At 51.1% G+C, this 17376-nt stretch overlaps 7 protein-coding genes across 7 annotated transcripts; 4 read left to right on the top strand and 3 right to left on the bottom strand.

Annotated features, from left to right (window-relative positions):
- Positions 1-981: 981 nt before the first annotated feature.
- BDQ94DRAFT_137419 (uncharacterized protein) lies at positions 982-1990 on the top strand. The gene is made up of 2 exons (XM_026765048.1): positions 982-1468; positions 1593-1990. The coding sequence occupies exons 1-2, from the start codon at positions 1221-1223 to the stop codon at positions 1678-1680; spliced, it is 336 nt and encodes a 111-aa protein (XP_026630088.1). The 5' UTR covers positions 982-1220; the 3' UTR covers positions 1681-1990.
- A 19-nt stretch (positions 1991-2009) lies between these two features.
- Positions 2010-3235, bottom strand: BDQ94DRAFT_137417 (carbon-nitrogen hydrolase family protein). Its single transcript, XM_026765047.1, has 5 exons — positions 3163-3235; positions 2991-3083; positions 2626-2909; positions 2493-2571; positions 2010-2434 (listed from the first exon to the last, which is right to left on the bottom strand). The coding sequence occupies exons 1-5, from the start codon at positions 3172-3174 to the stop codon at positions 2078-2080; spliced, it is 825 nt and encodes a 274-aa protein (XP_026630087.1). The 5' UTR covers positions 3175-3235; the 3' UTR covers positions 2010-2077.
- Positions 3236-3385: 150 nt separating this feature from the next.
- On the top strand, positions 3386-6728 carry BDQ94DRAFT_105220 (exosome catalytic subunit DIS3). Its single transcript, XM_026763440.1, has 2 exons — positions 3386-3655; positions 3708-6728. The coding sequence occupies exons 1-2, from the start codon at positions 3460-3462 to the stop codon at positions 6611-6613; spliced, it is 3102 nt and encodes a 1033-aa protein (XP_026630086.1). The 5' UTR covers positions 3386-3459; the 3' UTR covers positions 6614-6728.
- BDQ94DRAFT_105217 (MCT family MFS transporter) lies at positions 6729-8542 on the bottom strand. Its single transcript, XM_026763439.1, has 2 exons — positions 8220-8542; positions 6729-8154 (listed from the first exon to the last, which is right to left on the bottom strand). Exons 1-2 carry the CDS (start codon positions 8439-8441, stop codon positions 6844-6846), a joined length of 1533 nt encoding a protein of 510 aa, XP_026630085.1. The 5' UTR covers positions 8442-8542; the 3' UTR covers positions 6729-6843.
- Positions 8543-10287: 1745 nt separating this feature from the next.
- On the top strand, positions 10288-13131 carry BDQ94DRAFT_183940 (LIM domain protein; the record flags this gene model as incomplete). The annotated part of the gene is made up of 3 exons (XM_026774529.1): positions 10288-10387; positions 10507-12512; positions 12567-13131. 3 exons carry the CDS (start codon positions 10288-10290, stop codon positions 12885-12887), a joined length of 2427 nt encoding a protein of 808 aa, XP_026630084.1. The 3' UTR covers positions 12888-13131.
- A 798-nt stretch (positions 13132-13929) lies between these two features.
- Positions 13930-15621, top strand: BDQ94DRAFT_183939 (MFS general substrate transporter; the record flags this gene model as incomplete). Its single annotated transcript, XM_026774528.1, has 6 exons — positions 13930-14108; positions 14169-14285; positions 14350-14477; positions 14532-14955; positions 15033-15426; positions 15481-15621. 6 exons carry the CDS (start codon positions 13930-13932, stop codon positions 15619-15621), a joined length of 1383 nt encoding a protein of 460 aa, XP_026630083.1.
- A 367-nt stretch (positions 15622-15988) lies between these two features.
- Positions 15989-17366, bottom strand: trm8 (tRNA (guanine46-N7)-methyltransferase). The gene is made up of 3 exons (XM_026765046.1): positions 17105-17366; positions 16819-17006; positions 15989-16740 (listed from the first exon to the last, which is right to left on the bottom strand). The coding sequence occupies exons 1-3, from the start codon at positions 17278-17280 to the stop codon at positions 16073-16075; spliced, it is 1032 nt and encodes a 343-aa protein (XP_026630082.1). The 5' UTR covers positions 17281-17366; the 3' UTR covers positions 15989-16072.
- Between the last annotated feature and the right edge of the window lie 10 nt (positions 17367-17376).

The raw sequence follows: 17376 nt of genomic DNA, 5'->3' as shown, positions 1-17376 counted from the left end.
AGTCTTCATGAGTGTCTGAGAATTCTGCAAATCAATTGATCCTTTGCGCCTGCTTTTTGAAGTCCCTGCCAGAGGAGAACTAGTCGGGGATGAGCTGTGGCGGCGCTTTTTACCCTGCGCTGCAGGCGTCTGAGACATCCTATCAGGATTTGAGCTTGCAGGCACATGCTGCCAGACAACGTAATCTTCTGGGGTGAATTCCGGCATAGGAGCATGGATGAAAGCATCCTCTGCATTGTTGATAAGGTCCGCAAGAGGGATTCTATTTCCTGGTGTGTGAGGGCATTCCTTCGATGCCTTTGGTTCTTCTGGCTCCGTTGTTTGATTTTGATTATTTGCCTTCGATTGGTCGGTTTCCATCACTCCGTTCAACCAAGATGTCTGGTTCTCCTTGTTCGCATGGCCAGGTGCTAAGGAAGTCTTCTGAGGGGTCTTGTCTGGGGTTGGTCCATTTTGATGGTTATACCGAAAAGCGTTCAATTTCGACCGTGATTGCGAAGATACCCTGTATGTTCCGTTGCCTGTGTTCATCGTGTTTTATAGTTGGCGTTCTTCGGGAGCTGGGGGGCAATGGGGCATCTCGAGAAGAAAGGCCTAGGCGGTTAGCAGGAGTATGTCAAGTGGATCCTCGATCATCTGAATAATTCCGCAAACAATAAGTACCTTTATTTTATCGACTGGCATTAGAATTCCTTGTCAACCGAGTCATAAGTGACAGGTTCAAGACAGAGTGCTAATGCAGACCAGAATTGGTTCAATGCACGCAATAGGAGCATTGCCGATGCGCGATATGCGATAAGCCAATTTAATTGGTCTCGAACGCGTCGCGCGTCGAGTGCTCCTGCCTCAGGCATACTACTGTTAATGCCTGTGACATCAGGCCGAAAGGCGGCAAGGAAATTTGCCTGATCGGGCCTAGCGGCAGAATCCCAGCAGTCATCGGCCTTTTGCGGCTTCTGAACATCAACCGCTTGACCGTCACATCACCCCTCCACCTGCCGCTCCTGCCGCTCCAACGAAAGCAGTGATATTTGAAATCACTCAATTGGGTCGACTATTGTCGTCGCTGGTCGAACGGATTCCTAATTTCGGCATACCAATCCAGCGGTCGTTGCCTCGCCATACCCGACAGGGATCCTCACCCGCCACCGCCTGTCCCTTATCATCCACGTTGAAAACTAGGGGTTTCTGAATTGCAACAGACCCTCCGCACATTCACAATGTCTGCTCGTCCGTTGTCGCATTGCCTTCGCGCTCGCTGTGTCCCCCGCCGGGCCCAGAACATCCAGGGCTTCTCGACCCGCAGCAACCTCCGCGGTGACCACTATGACCCTCCTACCGGCTACCTGTTTGGCCTCAAGCCCGGCCAGAAGTATGTGAAGGAGGGCTGGGAGAACATGTGGTACTATGGATTCATCGGCAGTCTTCTCGTTGCCGGTGTCGCATACGTCTTCAAGCCAGACACTTCGTATGTCAATTTCTCTCCCTCGTGTGACAGCTGAAGTAGATTGTTTTAAGATCTTTCGGCGCGTCACAACAAAACCTTTCACCGCTTCAACGGAGTCGAAGATTAGATGCTGACGTGACCACAGGATACAAACATGGGCTCTGGAAGAGGCTCGCCGGCGGCTGGAGGCCGAAGGCATTCTGGAGGACCCTGACAAGGTCCAGCGCAAGTAAGGTGCTTTTGGTCCGGAAATATCTTGTACTTTGTACATAGAGCGGTCGGGCGTGGAAGACAATCTTCGTTCGAGTGGTGTCAATAGGCACATTACGTCCGACCCTAGACAGGGCTTTTCTATTTCATTTCACTGTTCGCCTCCAATTTCCTGCGTGTATCTGTCATCCTATATCCTGAATTCTTTTCGTTGACATGCTTGCAATGTTTCAAAAACGGGAGAAATAGATGTTTGTGCCTTATACATGGGTTGTATGATGTGTATCTCGGTTTTCGGCTACGTTCACACTGAATAGCAATCTATTATCTTGGTATTATACAACAAGAAGACGGTAATTATAATATATATGGCGTAGTATTTATAGATATCATATGTGCTGAGTCAAATGCCATGACTGCCTATACTTCTGGGTATATATCCGTTCTTCTGAGTAGCGGCATCTCTCTCCTGACTTTAGCAAGGAGATCTAGATCAATGTCCGCAACCGCGATCTGCGGCTCCTGGTATTCATCGCCGAGCTTGGCAACAACTTCCCCCCATGGGTTGACGATCATGGAATGTCCGTAGCTTCTCCTCTTCTCGTTGTGAGGCCCAGCCTGAGCTGCGGCAATCACATAGGACTGTGTTTCGATAGCTCTGGCGCGTAAGAGGGTCTCCCAGTGTGCTGTTCCGGTAGGAACCGTGAAAGCTGATGGATATGTGATTATCTGAGCGTTCTGTCTTCTGAGAGCCAAACTAATCTCAGGAAAGCGCAGCTGTGTAAGTCTACGTGAGCGAGACGCCTTGCAGTTTGAACGGACCGCTTCAGCTTACATCAAAACAAATGGACAAGCCAACTCGCCCAACGGGCGTCTCGAAAGGCGGTAGTATCTCCATCCCCTTCTCGACACTCCTTCATCTGAAGTTAGCCGACTTCAATCACGCCACATCTATACACTAAACTTACGCGCTTTCTTTCAATACTGGTCCACCCTTAATATCCACATCGAATAGATGGACCTTCTGGTAGCGTTGTGTGATATTGCCCTGTTCATTGATCCAAATGAGGGTATTCTTGATCCTCCCGTTCGCCGCCGGTTCGTGTATCCCTACATTGATGTGCAGATTGGCCAATTGCGCCTCTTTCTGGAGACCCAGTACAAACTCACTGTCTTGTACAGAGCGTGCGAGTGAGATGGTCTCTGCAGGCGATGATGCGATATAGTCTGAAGCCTCAGGAAGAAACAATGCCTACTAAGATGTTAGATCGATATCGATACTGGTAGTATAAACCAAGCGTAATTGACTTGTGAGCACAATACAAAAACTTACTTTAGCTCCAGCTGCGGCTGCTTTGCGTACCAGCGTCTGGCATTGCGCCAAGTTGGCCGCTAGACTTGCAGTTGAGCATAGTTGCCCCACGGCCTGTGAGATAAATATATCATATCAGTGAGAACTCCACAAACATAGTAGAAGGACATCTACTGAGGCATTAAGCGCTTACTGTGAGAACCATGTCTATGAGCTACTAGTCACTTGATTTCTGTAAACGGAGGGTGAAATTGTCTACGGGCGATTCAGAGGTTGATGACGGAACATAGCATGCTTATCACGAGAGAGCCCATGGCGATGCCCGTCGGCACTCGGCAGACTTTCCCGATCAGGACCATCGTCTCGATCCCGCTTCAGCACGCGGATCCAGATCCGAGCAAACGTCACGAAGTGCACCAACGGCCTGAAAAACCGACTTGGGCCGCAGATTAAAACGACCTGCCAGGAGTGTGGTCGCTATACAGACAAGATGAAGAGTTTACGGCGAGACTTCTCGTCGAATCCGCAGGCAGCAAATGTCACCAGCAAAGTCTTCGTGAGATCCACGAAAAGCGGAAAAGTTCAAAAGATCGTTCGTGAACTTTACCTCAGACAAGACATTCCTTGCTCGTCTAAGCTCTGCTCGACTTGCGCATCTACTGCACCAGCAGATGCCAATGGAAACAGTAAGACAAGCGGATCAATATTTTGCTTCGCTTGATGGCTAATGCGACACAGTCACGCCTTTCGTGCTCTCGGAGCAGCCCGCGGGCACCAGCGCTTTCCCCCGCGGGCACTACCTTGTCCCCGATACGAATGCATTGCTGAATGGCATGGATCTTTTCGAACATACAGGAGCCTTCTACGATGTTGTTATCCTCCAAACCGTCCTCGAGGAACTGAAGAACCAGTCCCTGCCCCTCTACAACCGCCTGCTCTCTCTGATCAAGACCGACGAAAAGCGGTTTTACCTTTTCTTCAACGAGTTTCGACTGGAAACCCATGTCCGGAGAGGACCCGATGAGTCGATAAATGACAGGAATGACCGAGCTGTGCGAACAGTGGCGAAGTGGTATGCGGAACATCTCAAGACCACGGTGAAGAAGGGGAAGAAGAACGACATCCCGGCTATCGTTGTCATCACGGACGACAAGGAAAACTTGCGCAAAGCAAAGGAGGAGGGAGTAACAGCATTGTCACTGTCAGACTATGTGTCCGGCCTAGAGGACTCAGACAGGCTACTTGACATGATCAACGAGTCTCGGGATGCAAGGGAAGCGAAGGGCGCACGCGGCGAGCTTTTCTACCCCGAATACTACTCGATGTCCAAACTTATGACAGGCATTAGAGCTGGAACTTTGCACCAGGGAGTCTTCAATGTCTCGCCGTACAACTATTTGGAGGGCTCTGTCAATGTCCCGGCATTCGACAAGCCCTTGCTCATTTTGGGCCGCGACAACAGCAACAGAGCCATCTCTGGGGATGTTGTTGTTATTGAAGTACTTCCCAAGGACCAATGGAAGTCGCCATCTACAAAGATCGTCGATGAAGAGGCGGTGACGAAGAATGACAATCCTGATACCGATGATACCGAGGCAGTGGTGTCGGAGAGGGAACGGAAGGCCTTGCAAGAAGAGGTCAGGAAAGCCCATGGAAAGAGCTCGGAGGGAAAACCACAACCGACAGCCAAGGTGGTTGGAGTCATGAAACGCAACTGGCGTCAATATGTCGGACATGTCGATGCCGGTTCGGCAGGTGCTCAGGCTAGCAGCGGTCGCCGCCAGCAGACCGTCTTCGTCCTCCCTATGGACAAGCGTGTACCTAAGATCCGCGTCCGTACTAGACAAGCTGGTGATCTTATGGGTCAACGTATTCTTGTCACCATCGACGCCTGGGACCGTGATTCCCGATACCCCACCGGCCATTTCATTCGCTCACTAGGAGAACTGGAGACCAAGGGTGCGGAGACAGAGGCTCTGCTCCTTGAGTATGACGTTCAGTACAAGCCATTCCCGAAGGCTGTTCTCGACTGTCTTCCCGCCGAGGGCCATGACTGGAGGGTACCGGCTAGCAAGGATAATATCGGCTGGAAGGGACGAAGGGACCTTAGAGATCTCCTTATCTGCAGTATCGACCCGCCAGGCTGTCAAGATATCGATGACGCGCTTCATGCACGACCATTACCGAACGGCAACTTTGAAGTCGGTGTCCACATTGCAGATGTGTCTCATTTCGTCAAGCCGAACAATGCAATGGACCTGGAGGCCAGTCTCCGTGGAACAACAGTCTACCTAGTCGACAAGCGTATCGATATGCTGCCCCATCTTCTCGGTACAGACCTTTGTTCTCTCAAGCCCTACGTTGAGCGATACGCCTTCTCCGTTTTGTGGGAGATGACACCCAACGCAGAAGTCGTTTCCGCAGACTTCACCAAATCCGTCATCCGTTCTCGCGAAGCCTTCAGTTACGAAAAGGCGCAGAAGCGCATCGACGATCCTACGCAGAAAGACGAACTTACTGAAAGCATGCGCACTCTGCTTCGCTTCTCCAAGATCCTCCGACAGAAGCGTATGGACGCAGGTGCGCTGAACCTCGCCTCGCCAGAAGTCCGGATTGAAACCGACAACGACGAAGTCGGCGACCCTCTCACGGACGTGAAGACGAAGGCCATGCTCGAGACCAACAGCCTCGTTGAGGAATTCATGCTTCACGCCAACATTACCGTTGCTTCCAAGATCTACAGCACCTTCTCCCAGACCGCCATGCTCCGACGCCACGCCACCCCTCCTCCGCAAAACTTCGAAGAGCTTATCAACCAACTCACCAAGAAGCGCGACATGAGACTGGATGTGTCCAGCTCCCGTGCTCTCGCCGACTCCCTTGACCGTTGTGTCGACGAGAAGAACCCCTTCTTCAACACCTTGGTCCGCATTCTCGCCACCCGTTGCATGACTTCCGCGGAGTACTTCTGCGCAGGGGCCCACGCAGAGTCCGAATTCCGTCATTACGGTCTAGCCTCACCCATCTACACACACTTCACCTCCCCCATCAGACGTTACGCAGATCTCTTAGTCCACCGCCAACTCGCGTCAGCAATTGGCTACGAGGGCGAAGATGGCCGCGCCGTCGTAGAGGGAGTGATGACCCGAAACAGACTCGAAGATATCTGCCGGAACATCAACTACCGTCATCGCAATGCCCAGTTCGCCGGCCGCGCCAGCATCGAATATTACGTTGGACAGGCGCTCAAGGCACGCGGAGAGAAGATGGCAGCCGATGGCGTGGACGGCGGCATCGAAGAGGAGGGCTACGTCATGCGTGTCTTCGAGAACGGCGTCGTTGTTTTCGTTCCGCGGTTTGGTATCGAGGGCGTGGTTCGCTTGGAGGATTTCGTCCTTCCGGATGACGCTGCTCTCCGCACCGTCGACGAGCGACGGGAGCTGGTGACGCGCCGACAGAGTGACTTCGACAATGAAGAGTACACTCTCCGCGTTTCCAACAAAGGGAACTCCGAATCGCAACCCAGCATGAGCGTGGAACTGTTCCAGAAGGTCAACGTCAACGTTAGCTCTGTGAAAGAAGAAGGTGGTCGCGGCGCAGGAAAGAGGCGGGTTAGAATCCTGATTCTGGGAAGCGATGCCTAGACTGGAGAAAAGTTACTAAAATAATGACATGACTATCTTTCTGTGTTGTAAAATCTACCGCGACTAGAAGGCGTCGATCGGTGCGTTATGTAGGATCATTGTATGTGTATGTATCTTTATGTACTTCTGTGCTTGACCAATACATATCTGGTCTAGAATGGCAATCTAGACAGTCATCTTATACTATCTAGTCTAGTCTCTACTGTTCTGTTCTTGCTTATCTAGATAAATCAGACTCTCCTCAAGGCCACCATCCGACGCAGCAAATGGATCGGCGACCGGAGTTGAGTTTCCTTCACACCTGATGTGGGTATCCCAGGCGAAGGATCATATTCCTCCCCCTTCTGTGCAGGTTCTTCCTCATCTTTCTTCTCTATACTACTCGGAACTATCACACCAGGAGACGCTCCTTCCTTCTTCTCAGATTGCACAAGCTCCCCTATCTTCCATCCTCGCACAAGCCACAAACACGCCGCGCCACCAATGTACATGAACCCCGTGAAGATCTGCACTCTCAAATACACCGAGTCCGTGGATCTATTATCCCTCAGCACAAGCGCAATAGCCTCCGACACGGTTGTAGGAGGTACCAAAACCAGCCATGTAATGCTCAATCCACTTGGTAAATCCCGCAGACCGATGATCTCCGCCAGCACAGGGGTGACGGTCGCCCAGTAGGTTCCTGCAACAGTGCCGACGAGAACTGCGAAGAAGCAGACCACGCCCATGCTGCGAGCAAAGATCCAAATCACCAGGCAGAACAAGCCACACAGGAATGTGAGGAATGTGGCAATATTAATCCGGCCTAATTTATCGCTGAACATGCCCACGATGGGTCGGCCGACTCCCTGGCCGAGGTTAAGCAGGGCGCTGACGACACTGCCTTGATGGGAGGAGAGACCGACAGAGAGGGCGAAGTTGGCGACGCTGAAAAGCACGGCGACGTAACCTAGCATGCTAAGGATACCCCATCCTAAGAAGAGGAGGAATTCGGGACGCTTGAGTAAGGGGAGGGAAAAGGCATGGTGGCGGCTTCCGATGTCTTTATTTCGGTCCTTGAGAAGATTGGCGCATACTAGGTTGACGACGCAGGCGATAATCCCTAGGATTCGGAAAGCCCAGCTTAGGCCGAGTCGGGGAATCATGGCGCCAACGGCTAGGGAGTAGATTAGTCCCCCTATGCCAGAGCCGGCTGCATTGATGCCCATTGCTAGGCTGCGACGGCGGTGGAACCATTGAGGGGTTATGCCTACGCTTCCAACAAAGAGGAAGCCCATCCCCCAGCCGAAGCAGACACCTTGGCTAAGAAAGATGTGCCATAGTTCGGTAGCGAAAGATGAGCCGATTAGGGAGAGAGTTTCGAAGAAGACCCCGAGGTTTAGAACCAGGCGGGTTCCGCAGATGTGGATGAGGTATGTGGCTAGAGGAGCTACTAGGAGGGCGCAGGAGATGCTCAAACCGCCAGTGAAGGCGTAGGCCAGGGCAGAACCGTTGGCAAAGACATTATGCGAGAGATAGTAGGAGAGAAAGACGCCGTAGCTCTAGATCTCGGGATAAATGCGTGTGTTAGTCCCTGTAGCGGAAGAAATGATTTAGAAAAACCAACACTGTTGATTCCCCACGTGTGCGCATTGATCCAGAAGACGCAGGCAACACAAACCCAGCCATAGCCACCATCTGGAACGATATTTTGTTCATATTTGGTCTCCGCATCTTTGGGGGCCGAACCCTGTTGGTGCTGCTCCTGTACTTGCGACGAAGGATCTAGATTTGGAGTCTCATCATAATCTCGCGAATGGATGATGTCGATTGGCGTGTTATCTCCCATTTCGAGATACTAGAATCAAAGATAGGCCAGGAGAATTTAGCACGCTGCTCTAGACCACAGCTGTTAACTTCCAGGTACCGCATCGAGGACGCTATCGAACATTCACATGAAGCCTCCAAGAGTAGCCAAGAAAGTCTAGTGGTAGAGCAAAACAGAAAGTTGAGCGGGGATAGAGATCGAAGAACCGCATGGCGCCGGTTTTATGGCAAGGGTCCAGGAAAACCGAAGGCCTAAAAAGCGCCGATGTGTCATAGAGAGCCCGAAAAGAAACAAGATCCTCGGCCATACGAACCAGTCAGTGAGCCCTCCGCCATAAGCGGTTCGGTGACTAGTCCGAGAAAGTCAGTCTGTGACTGGTTTGTTGATTGGGTTCAAATCCATCCAGGATTGAGGAAGATAGCGCCCATGGGTCCAGCTAGTGCAACCGTCGTGCCGATTGACCCGTGCGGAGTCTGGGGAACACGAGGCGGTCCACTCATAATAAAATTTTTGAGCTGCGAGCTCATATAAAGTTGCTAGATATATCTGTCGGCGATAGATCAACTTTGTACGCTTGATGCTATGAGTTCTGGTTTTCCGTATGGGTCCTCCTTGGACATCCATACATGTGCATGCTCCTGCCTTAAGCTAGTAGCCAAACATCGGGGAAGTGCAATCTGAGGACTGGGGAATGATCCTGTGCTATCTCGTAGAGCTTTAAGTTATTACTTATGACAGAATAATCCCTCGTCTAGCATTAGCAGCTCCCGTCAGCGTCCCAGAAGGCGCACCTGCTTACAATTCCATCACTTGCTATCACATCAGTTGTACGCGCCCCGTGGCAGTTGGATGTATTTTACGCTGGTGATATATCAATGTCTATATCAGCAAGTATACTTCCCTTCTATGTTGGAAATCCTGCCTGTACTTTAGGTCCATCGACTGTCCTCTGGAGTTGGGAAGGTTCAAAGGCTCCGTTACTTCGGTAGCAAGTCAGACGGGCTTGCTAAATCCTTGATTCTGTGCACCAGAGATGTAACCTTCTCATGAGTCCGTAATGGGTACTAGGGAAAGGAGCATTAACATCCAGAGAAGAAGCGTTGGTCGTACCAAGACAGGTTACACAGACGCATACTGCGAGGCATAACCCGATCTGAGGGATCCGACGAATTGATCAATGTTTTTCACCAGAGGCTGCGTTAATGACCCACAGCCTAGCTATTATTGTATTGCCATGCCCACACATGCAGACGGACATTTAATCCGTTCATCTCAGAGGGAGCAGATAGAAATGTATGCACACGGTGGTACGTGTAGTGAGTGCTTATTAGACTTAATGCCATTATCCAACGGGACTACCCAAAAGGGGATAGTTAACTTAACTAGTTAACTGTGGGATGAGATGAGTCATCACGACCCCGCGTTGCCTTGAGAACCGGAACCTGATGTTTGCACTGTTTGGTTGGTTGCTTTGTTGTCCCTCGGCGGGATTGATGGCCATAGCTTCTGTCTGTCTTCCCTCTGTCGGCCACCCCTGCCGGTCAGTCAGTACTAGTATCCATGAGCTCATGGAAACTAATCGTTATTAACTACTCACTAATTACTGTCTCCGATGCGCGCTAACTCGCTAACCCTGTAAGAATAACGCTTTATCGCCCTCAAGCAAGGAAAACGGATCTAGTTGGGCAGATCCGATCTCTCTAGTTGATTCCATACCTGGCCCACTGCCCAGCCACCCATTTGAATCTCATTGGCTCTATTCGATTATATTAGACACTTACTTCATAGCTCTGCGACTGAGAGCCAACTCATCATCCTACCCCTTCCTGATATCCCCCCTTGGTATGATCTCGCAGGTGCAACTTCCATGGCCAGTATGATGCATAGGCCTCAATTTCACAAGGCCAGGGACAGCCAGCGCAAGGTCTCGCCTCCCGGTCCAACTTACATGTCCAACGATCAGATCGGTACGTGTTTACGCTGCTGCGATATTGAGTCAGAGCATTGTTTGCGTTTTCTAAGGATGTTGGCCGAGCGACCGGCTGTGGGTTGACATAGCGATATTAATTAATTCCTGGCGTAACAGCGACCTATCTGAAAGATCTGCGGACGAATCGTCCTGCCCGTCCCGGCGGATCCAGGCCGCTTCCTTCGAGATCAACTGGATCGTCCTCTGACACTCGGGAGGATCCCCCTCCACGGGCAGCATCTGCAATGTCGTCGTATGGACATTCATATATGCACTCGACACCAGCAGCTGAGGCCGAGCATCCTCGGGCCACCAGCTCACTTTCTAACCATAGGCCAACTTCATCGCGAGGCGCACTGGGCAGCCCTATCGGACGACCGTTGGTCCAGGAACCAAGGACAGTCCCCATACGGCAGCATATCTCACCCACCCGAGCCTTCAGTCGCGCACTTCCTACCTCCCCCAGCGCCGCTTATCGTGAAAGCCCGCAACGGCGCATAGAGAAAGAAGAGGCAAAGTCCTTACGAGATGCCTTGCAACAGATGGACCTGGAGGATGACGTCGAGCTCCATGCAGCTGCACAAGATGAAGCTACCGAGCTGGTGTGGATGCACCAGAACCCCGGTGTTCCCTATAAGAACCCATATGCACCATATCACAATCCTGATTTGGACACGCTCCAGAAAAGCCCAGATAGGAAAAGTCAGTATTCGCGTGACGAGAGGCTAGGCTCTCCTACTCCACGACGGGGCAGTCGTCGTCTTGCCTACCAGGGATCGACTATAAGCTACAACGGTCCTAGCAGCATTCAAGAGTCGGATGAAAGGGCAGCACATGATGAGCAGGAATTTGCCCTGGAAAGGGATCTCCCCAGCCCTAAGAAGAATGGCACTCTACGGAAGAACCTCAAGGTCAACTTTGCGTTGCCGCGGGACGAAGTTTCAACGCAGCATACCAGCAGCAGCTATGGGCTAGGCTTGGCGAATGTTGGTAGAGATTCATCCAAAGGTATCTTTAGGAACCCGAACGACCAGATATATGAAGAACCTCAGCTTTCTCCTCAGAAGGATGAGGACACTCGACCGGAATTCTCAAGGTCGGACTCTTCGGCTCTAAGGAATAAGCCACGCAACGCTCTTCCTCGCGGTTCTCGTCCCCTACCTAGTCGGTTCAGTAGCCTTCCTTTTGTGGACAAGCTGGCTCGCTTCGAACTTCATAAGAACCCCCCAAGCCAGTCAAGAAACCCAGAGTATAGAATGAACGATCCGCTTCCACAACCTCCTACGGCAGGCTCTGAGGTTGAGGAGCAAGATATCCCTATGAAAAATGGCCTAGAAATCCGCAGCGATGACATCCGAGCAGCCACTAGCAAGAAACTGAGAGATCGGAGCACTCGCCTACCTATGCCAACCGCTGTGAGTGATCGTGCTGGTCGGCCGATTGTGAGTTTTGATCCGACTTGGAAGCCAACTGAGGCACAAAGTCCGCGCAACCGAGACAGCTTCAAGGAAAGGGATGCAACGCCGGACGTGCCTTCTCCCGAGCCTGCTGCTCCGACTATTGAGGTATCCGAGGCACCATCAATTCCGGTGATCAACTTGCCGGACGACAAAGAGCCCACTATCTCTGAGATGGCAGGATCATCCCAGAGCACAACGACCGGTGCGAAGTCATCGTCGAGCCCGCCCAAAAAGAACGAAGCTCCCAAGCGATCCCCAAGAAAGCCAACAGCAGGGTTGCAGAATCGGTGGCTATCCACCTATAGCCGCTCTGGTGTTCCCACCGCAACATGTGAGGCATGTTCTCTCCCAATTGCAGGGAAGATAGTGACCGCTGCGGGATCCCGATTCCACCCTGAGTGCTTCGTGTGCCACCATTGCCAGACTGCTCTGGAGTGTGTTGCATTCTATGAGGAACCTGAAGTGAAGCGCCAAGAGCGTCTCGCGCAAGCTTCCAGTGATGATGAAGAGGCCCATGCACTGAGGTTCTACTGCCACCTTGATTTCCATGAGCTATTCAGTCCAAGGTGCAAGAGCTGCAAAACCCCGATAGAGGGAGAAGTGGTCGTTGCTTGTGGAGCTGAGTGGCATGTCGGGCACTTCTTCTGTGCCGAGTGTGGTGATGTACGGTCTCCCCCTCCGTTTTGTAATCGATGACTGCTAACATATCTCCTCTAGCCTTTCAACGCCGATACACCATTCGTAGAAAAGGATGGCTTTGCATGGTGCTTGCAGTGCCACTCCCGTCGCACAGCTCCTCGGTGCCTTGGATGCAAGAAGCCAGTGTTAGAGGATGTTGTGATAAGTGCGGTCGGAGGGCAGTGGCATGATGAATGCTTTGTCTGCCACGAGTGCGGGGATGGATTTGGTCCCGACGGTCGTTACTTCGTCCGAGAAGGGGAACCGAGAAGGACAGCCAAGGGACGCATCATCGGCGGGCCGGTCCAATTGGCTGTCTGTGAAAGATGTGAAGGTATTCGCTTGAAGGCGTCGCCATGATGTGGGGTATCTGTTGGATGGTGGAGTCCGGGGTCTGAGGCTCCAACAACCGATGGCCGACACCAATGACATGATCATTGTGGCCATCTGCATAGTGCTGAGCGCAGTGCGCTTAACAAGATGCATCATCCGACGTTATACGGCCAATGTTTTCTATGTATGTCTCTCAGTTTTTTTTTTTTTCCTTCTATTTGTTGCGACCTATGAATTGCATAGCATCCAGCGGGAGTCTACGATAGCGTATACTTAGGTGAATTATGATAGTGAATAGTTTACATGACATATCTTTTCTTGGTTCAGATATAGTGTTGGATACCTCAAAGCCAGCAGCACAACGGCATCTGGTTATTGCATGGAGAACATCTCGCTAGCTGCAACTAACGAAGAACCCCCTGGAGTGAGATGCGTGCATAATTCCAGAGCCGGTTCAAGGCTATTCCGGAAAAGGAAGGCACGCTCCTGTCATCTCGGCTCGAGGCATCGCTTCGTCTCGCGGCAACTTCCCTGCGAGGTTGTGATTCCTTTGAACTAGCCTTCCCCTTCCCTAGATGGGCAACGAGGCAGCTTGGCTTTGGCAAGTGTCGATTGTCATACGAGTGCCTCGAGTCGAGGCACTTGTGTAATCAGTTCGGCAAGACGGAGAAGCTTGGATGTCAACCCCAGCTTTGCGGGGGTTCCCGAGCTTTTGCGGGGATCGTGCCCTCCATTGCCGTCATCACATCAAAGCCAGATGTACGACCATCTATCGATTGGCACGGCTCTTGCGCAGGGATCGGGAGATTCAGCTGCTGCAATGTCCTTCGGATGACGTCTGATCCATGTCGAACGATGACAGCTAGAGCACCACATCGTTTCCCTATTCGCAATGCCGGCATAGGCATCGTGCCCTAAGCGGGCAGCATAAATATCCTGCAAGGAGTCGATGGTCTGGCGATAGGCATGTAGACAGGACTCTCAGACTAAATATTCCCAACTCTTCCTTCATCTCAATGACACTTTACCTCTATTGGTCACTTCAAAATATTGCTCAGATCAGTCCCTTATGGCAGACGATTCAGATTACAAGCTCAAGTGCGATGCCTCTCTCTCTGAGGAAATAGAGAATGTCATTACTTCACCTTTCTCTCCCGAGGAAGAGAAAGCCCTCGTGCGCAAGGTGGACTTGACTTTACTTCCAACAATATGGATCATGTACCTGCTCTCCTACATGGATCGAACCAAGTTGGTACCCCAGTCCTCCTATACATCGCTACAAATCCGTAACTAATCTCACCATATCAGTATCGGCAACGCAAAAATCTCAGGTATGCAGGCGGATCTTGATTTGACATCGGGCCAATATTCAATTGCCCTGGTTGTCTTCTTCATCGGATATGTCGTCTTTGAAGTTCCCAGCAAGTACGTTCCGCTCAATAACTCAGGATGGTCGCACATTAATACTCACCGTTACTGAACTATATAGTTTAGTACTAAGCCACACGCGCCCTTCGCTGTTTTTAACTGGAATTATGGTTATATGGGGAGCACTTACCTGTGTGATGGGCGTGATAAAGGACTACAAGCATCTTGTAGTGTTGCGTGCATTGATTGGTAAGACATCTTACTGACTCATCTGTGGAAATAGTATGTTCCTAACTTTGGTAGGCTGCGTGGAAGCAGGCTTCGCACCTGGTGTTCTCCTTGTCCTCTCGTCTTGGTACAAACGAACTGAGCAATCGAAGCGATTCGGTGTCTACATATCTGCTGCAATCCTTTCTGGGGCGTTTGGTTCTTTGCTAGCAGCGGGTATTATTCAAGGCCTAGAAGGAGTGCATGGAATAAGGGGTTGGAGATGGCTCTTCATTGTTGAAGGATCTGCAACTGTGGGGGTCGCGATCATCTGTGCCTTCATCTTGCCCGACTTCCCGGCCACCTCTAAGCGCTTATCAGAGAGAGAGCGATATGTGGCTATCACACGGCTGGCGACAGACAATGTCACTTCTTTGACCGAAGACAGCCCGGAGTTGTCACATTGGCACGCTGTTGTCGAGTCGGCTAAGGATTGGCGAACCTGGGGCTTTGTGATCGGGTATATGGTATAGCAATCCGTTGGTCATCTGCATAACCTCACAACTCTAACTTCAAACAGGTAATTGTCGGCTCTAGCACACTTTCATACTTCTACCCTACACTCGTGGAGGGCCTTTTCGGAGATTCATCCACTGAAAGGGTAAATTTCCTGACAGTACCGATCTACGCAGTCGCATTTGTCTGCACCGCGATCACCGCATACTTCAGCGACAGAATCCCCCAATGGCGAGGCCTTGTCATTGCTGGCTGGCTGAGTGCGTCGCTAGCTTGTTCCATTGCAGTCTGTGTTGTATATAACTATACTGCACGCTATGTCCTTCTCGTTCTTATGGCTGCTGGATTGTGGGCAACCAACGGAGGCACACTTGCCTATGCGTCATCTGCATTTGCGAACATGCACCCGCAAGTACGAGGTGTCAGCCTTGCGCTGGTAAATGCTTTGGGGAATCTAGCCCAGATCTACGGCTCGGTGTGTATGACCCCGGTGTATTGTTATTGACAGTTTGTGGCTAATTGACAATAGTACTTGTTCCCTTCCTCCGACGGCCCGAAGTATATCATGGGATTCTCGGTGATTTCTGCGATGCTTGCTCTCGGAGTAGTTGTCTTTCTTGTGATACACGTCTGGTTTCGTCGGCGCGCGGCTGCATTTGGTCAGGCGTGATGATCCATGCTGGGCATGGTATAGTTTCTAATTACAAGCATAGAGGGGAGACAAAACACTAACGACGACGATGATGATTTTATGACTATGGGCCTATGGCAGTACGTTCTTGACTTTCTCTTTTATAGGTTAGTGTTCGAAAGCTTTGGGCGTCTTTCAAGATTCTTCGAATTCTTGTCCTTTTCCTGTACTTAATCCCATGTTCGGAGCAATTGGCGTCCAGGATTATTCTAGTGCAGTATTAAACTCTTCTCTGGGCCGAATTCAGCCAATCTACGACGTGCTATCCCAGACATCGCAATCTATAACAAAAATGATGGATCCACGAGACCATATTAGTACATATTATAACAGAAAACAATCCGAACCATGTATATCAGAATTAACTTTTGTTTATCTCGAAACAAAATGTTTTACGCCATAGATCTATACAAAACGAATATAACAGAAATCAAGCCCACTCCGGATCCTCCTTTCTCCTGAACACAGCAACATACTTATTTCCCTTATTCCTCGTGACCTTCTTTCCCTCCTCCGTCGCCTCCTTCATAACCTTAACACACTCATCCTTCTCCAACTCCTCCTCAGACACCCTCTCAAACAACTCCTTCACAGTCGGTCCCTCATTCTCCGCCTCCTCAACGGCACTCTCATCCCGGAAATGTCTCAGAATCCAATGATGATACTCCTCCACATCCGTAATAGTGTACAAAAGACCGCCAGGGCGCAGCGCATACGCATACTCGGCATTCAAGGTCTCGGAGATAATGCGCGCCTTGTGCTTCCTCGCCTTGAAGTGCGGGTCCGGGAAACAGATGAAGATCTTCGACAGCTGGTGTTTGTTAAAGAAGTTCGGGAAGAACTTCATCGTGTTGCTGCGGATCGCAGAGATGTTTTGGTATCCTCCGGGGACGAGAGCCGCACTGGCGTTCGGGTCAGGAGGCGCCGGGGCATCGGAGGGGGTATCAGCGGCGGCTGGGGTAGTAGGGGCAGGGGTGGAGGTCGAAGAGGTCGGTTGAGACTGTGATTGTGTCTTCTGTTGCTGTTGCTGTTGTTGGACGCGGAGCGCTTGGATACGAGTGTTCAGGTATTCGAGGACGGCGATGCGGATTTCCATCCCTATAATTAAGATTCAGTTAGATCATCCACATGACGACTCTGTGAGAGGAGAAAGTAGACAATGTGAGATATACATACCAACCATCAATGTCTCCGGCAACAACCCCGCCAGACCAACAAGCAAGCCACCAAATCCACATCCAATATCCACAACCTCCACATCCTTAAGCAGCTTTCTCGTCCCGATGAGGTTCGTCTGCGTGGCATCGGGGTTTACGAAGGCAGGGAAATGCGACGCCCAGTCCATATGCGCCGGGCTGAGTGGACTGTATAGAAGGAAAAAAAAAATGGTTAGCCTGACAACTTCCCGACCAACTCATTGACCTCATTTGCAATGTATAATAATAATAGAATAGCAACATACTAGTTCAACTGGTGGTCCGAGAACGGATTCGCATGCGCCCGCTGACGATAGAACTTCTTCTTAGGGAGCTTAACATGGGCCACGGGGGCGGACTCGTCCGGTTGCGCAACGACCGCTTCGGCGGCTTGTTTGCGATACTCGGCGCGCTTTTGGCGCTTAGCAGGAGGTTGAGACATTGTGTTTTTGAGGTTTAATTGAACGTGATGAAAAAGTGGGCAGGATTGGAGAGCCTGGTAAGAAGGTGGGGGTGCGCGGTGCGGTGCTGCGGAGGT

This window comes from Aspergillus welwitschiae (assembly GCF_003344945.1).
Source record: "Aspergillus welwitschiae strain CBS 139.54b unplaced genomic scaffold BDQ94scaffold_5, whole genome shotgun sequence".
NCBI lineage: Eukaryota > Fungi > Ascomycota > Eurotiomycetes > Eurotiales > Aspergillaceae > Aspergillus > Aspergillus welwitschiae.
The sequence above is the reverse complement of the archived record's forward strand: the minus strand, read 5'-3'. Positions and strand labels throughout refer to the sequence as shown.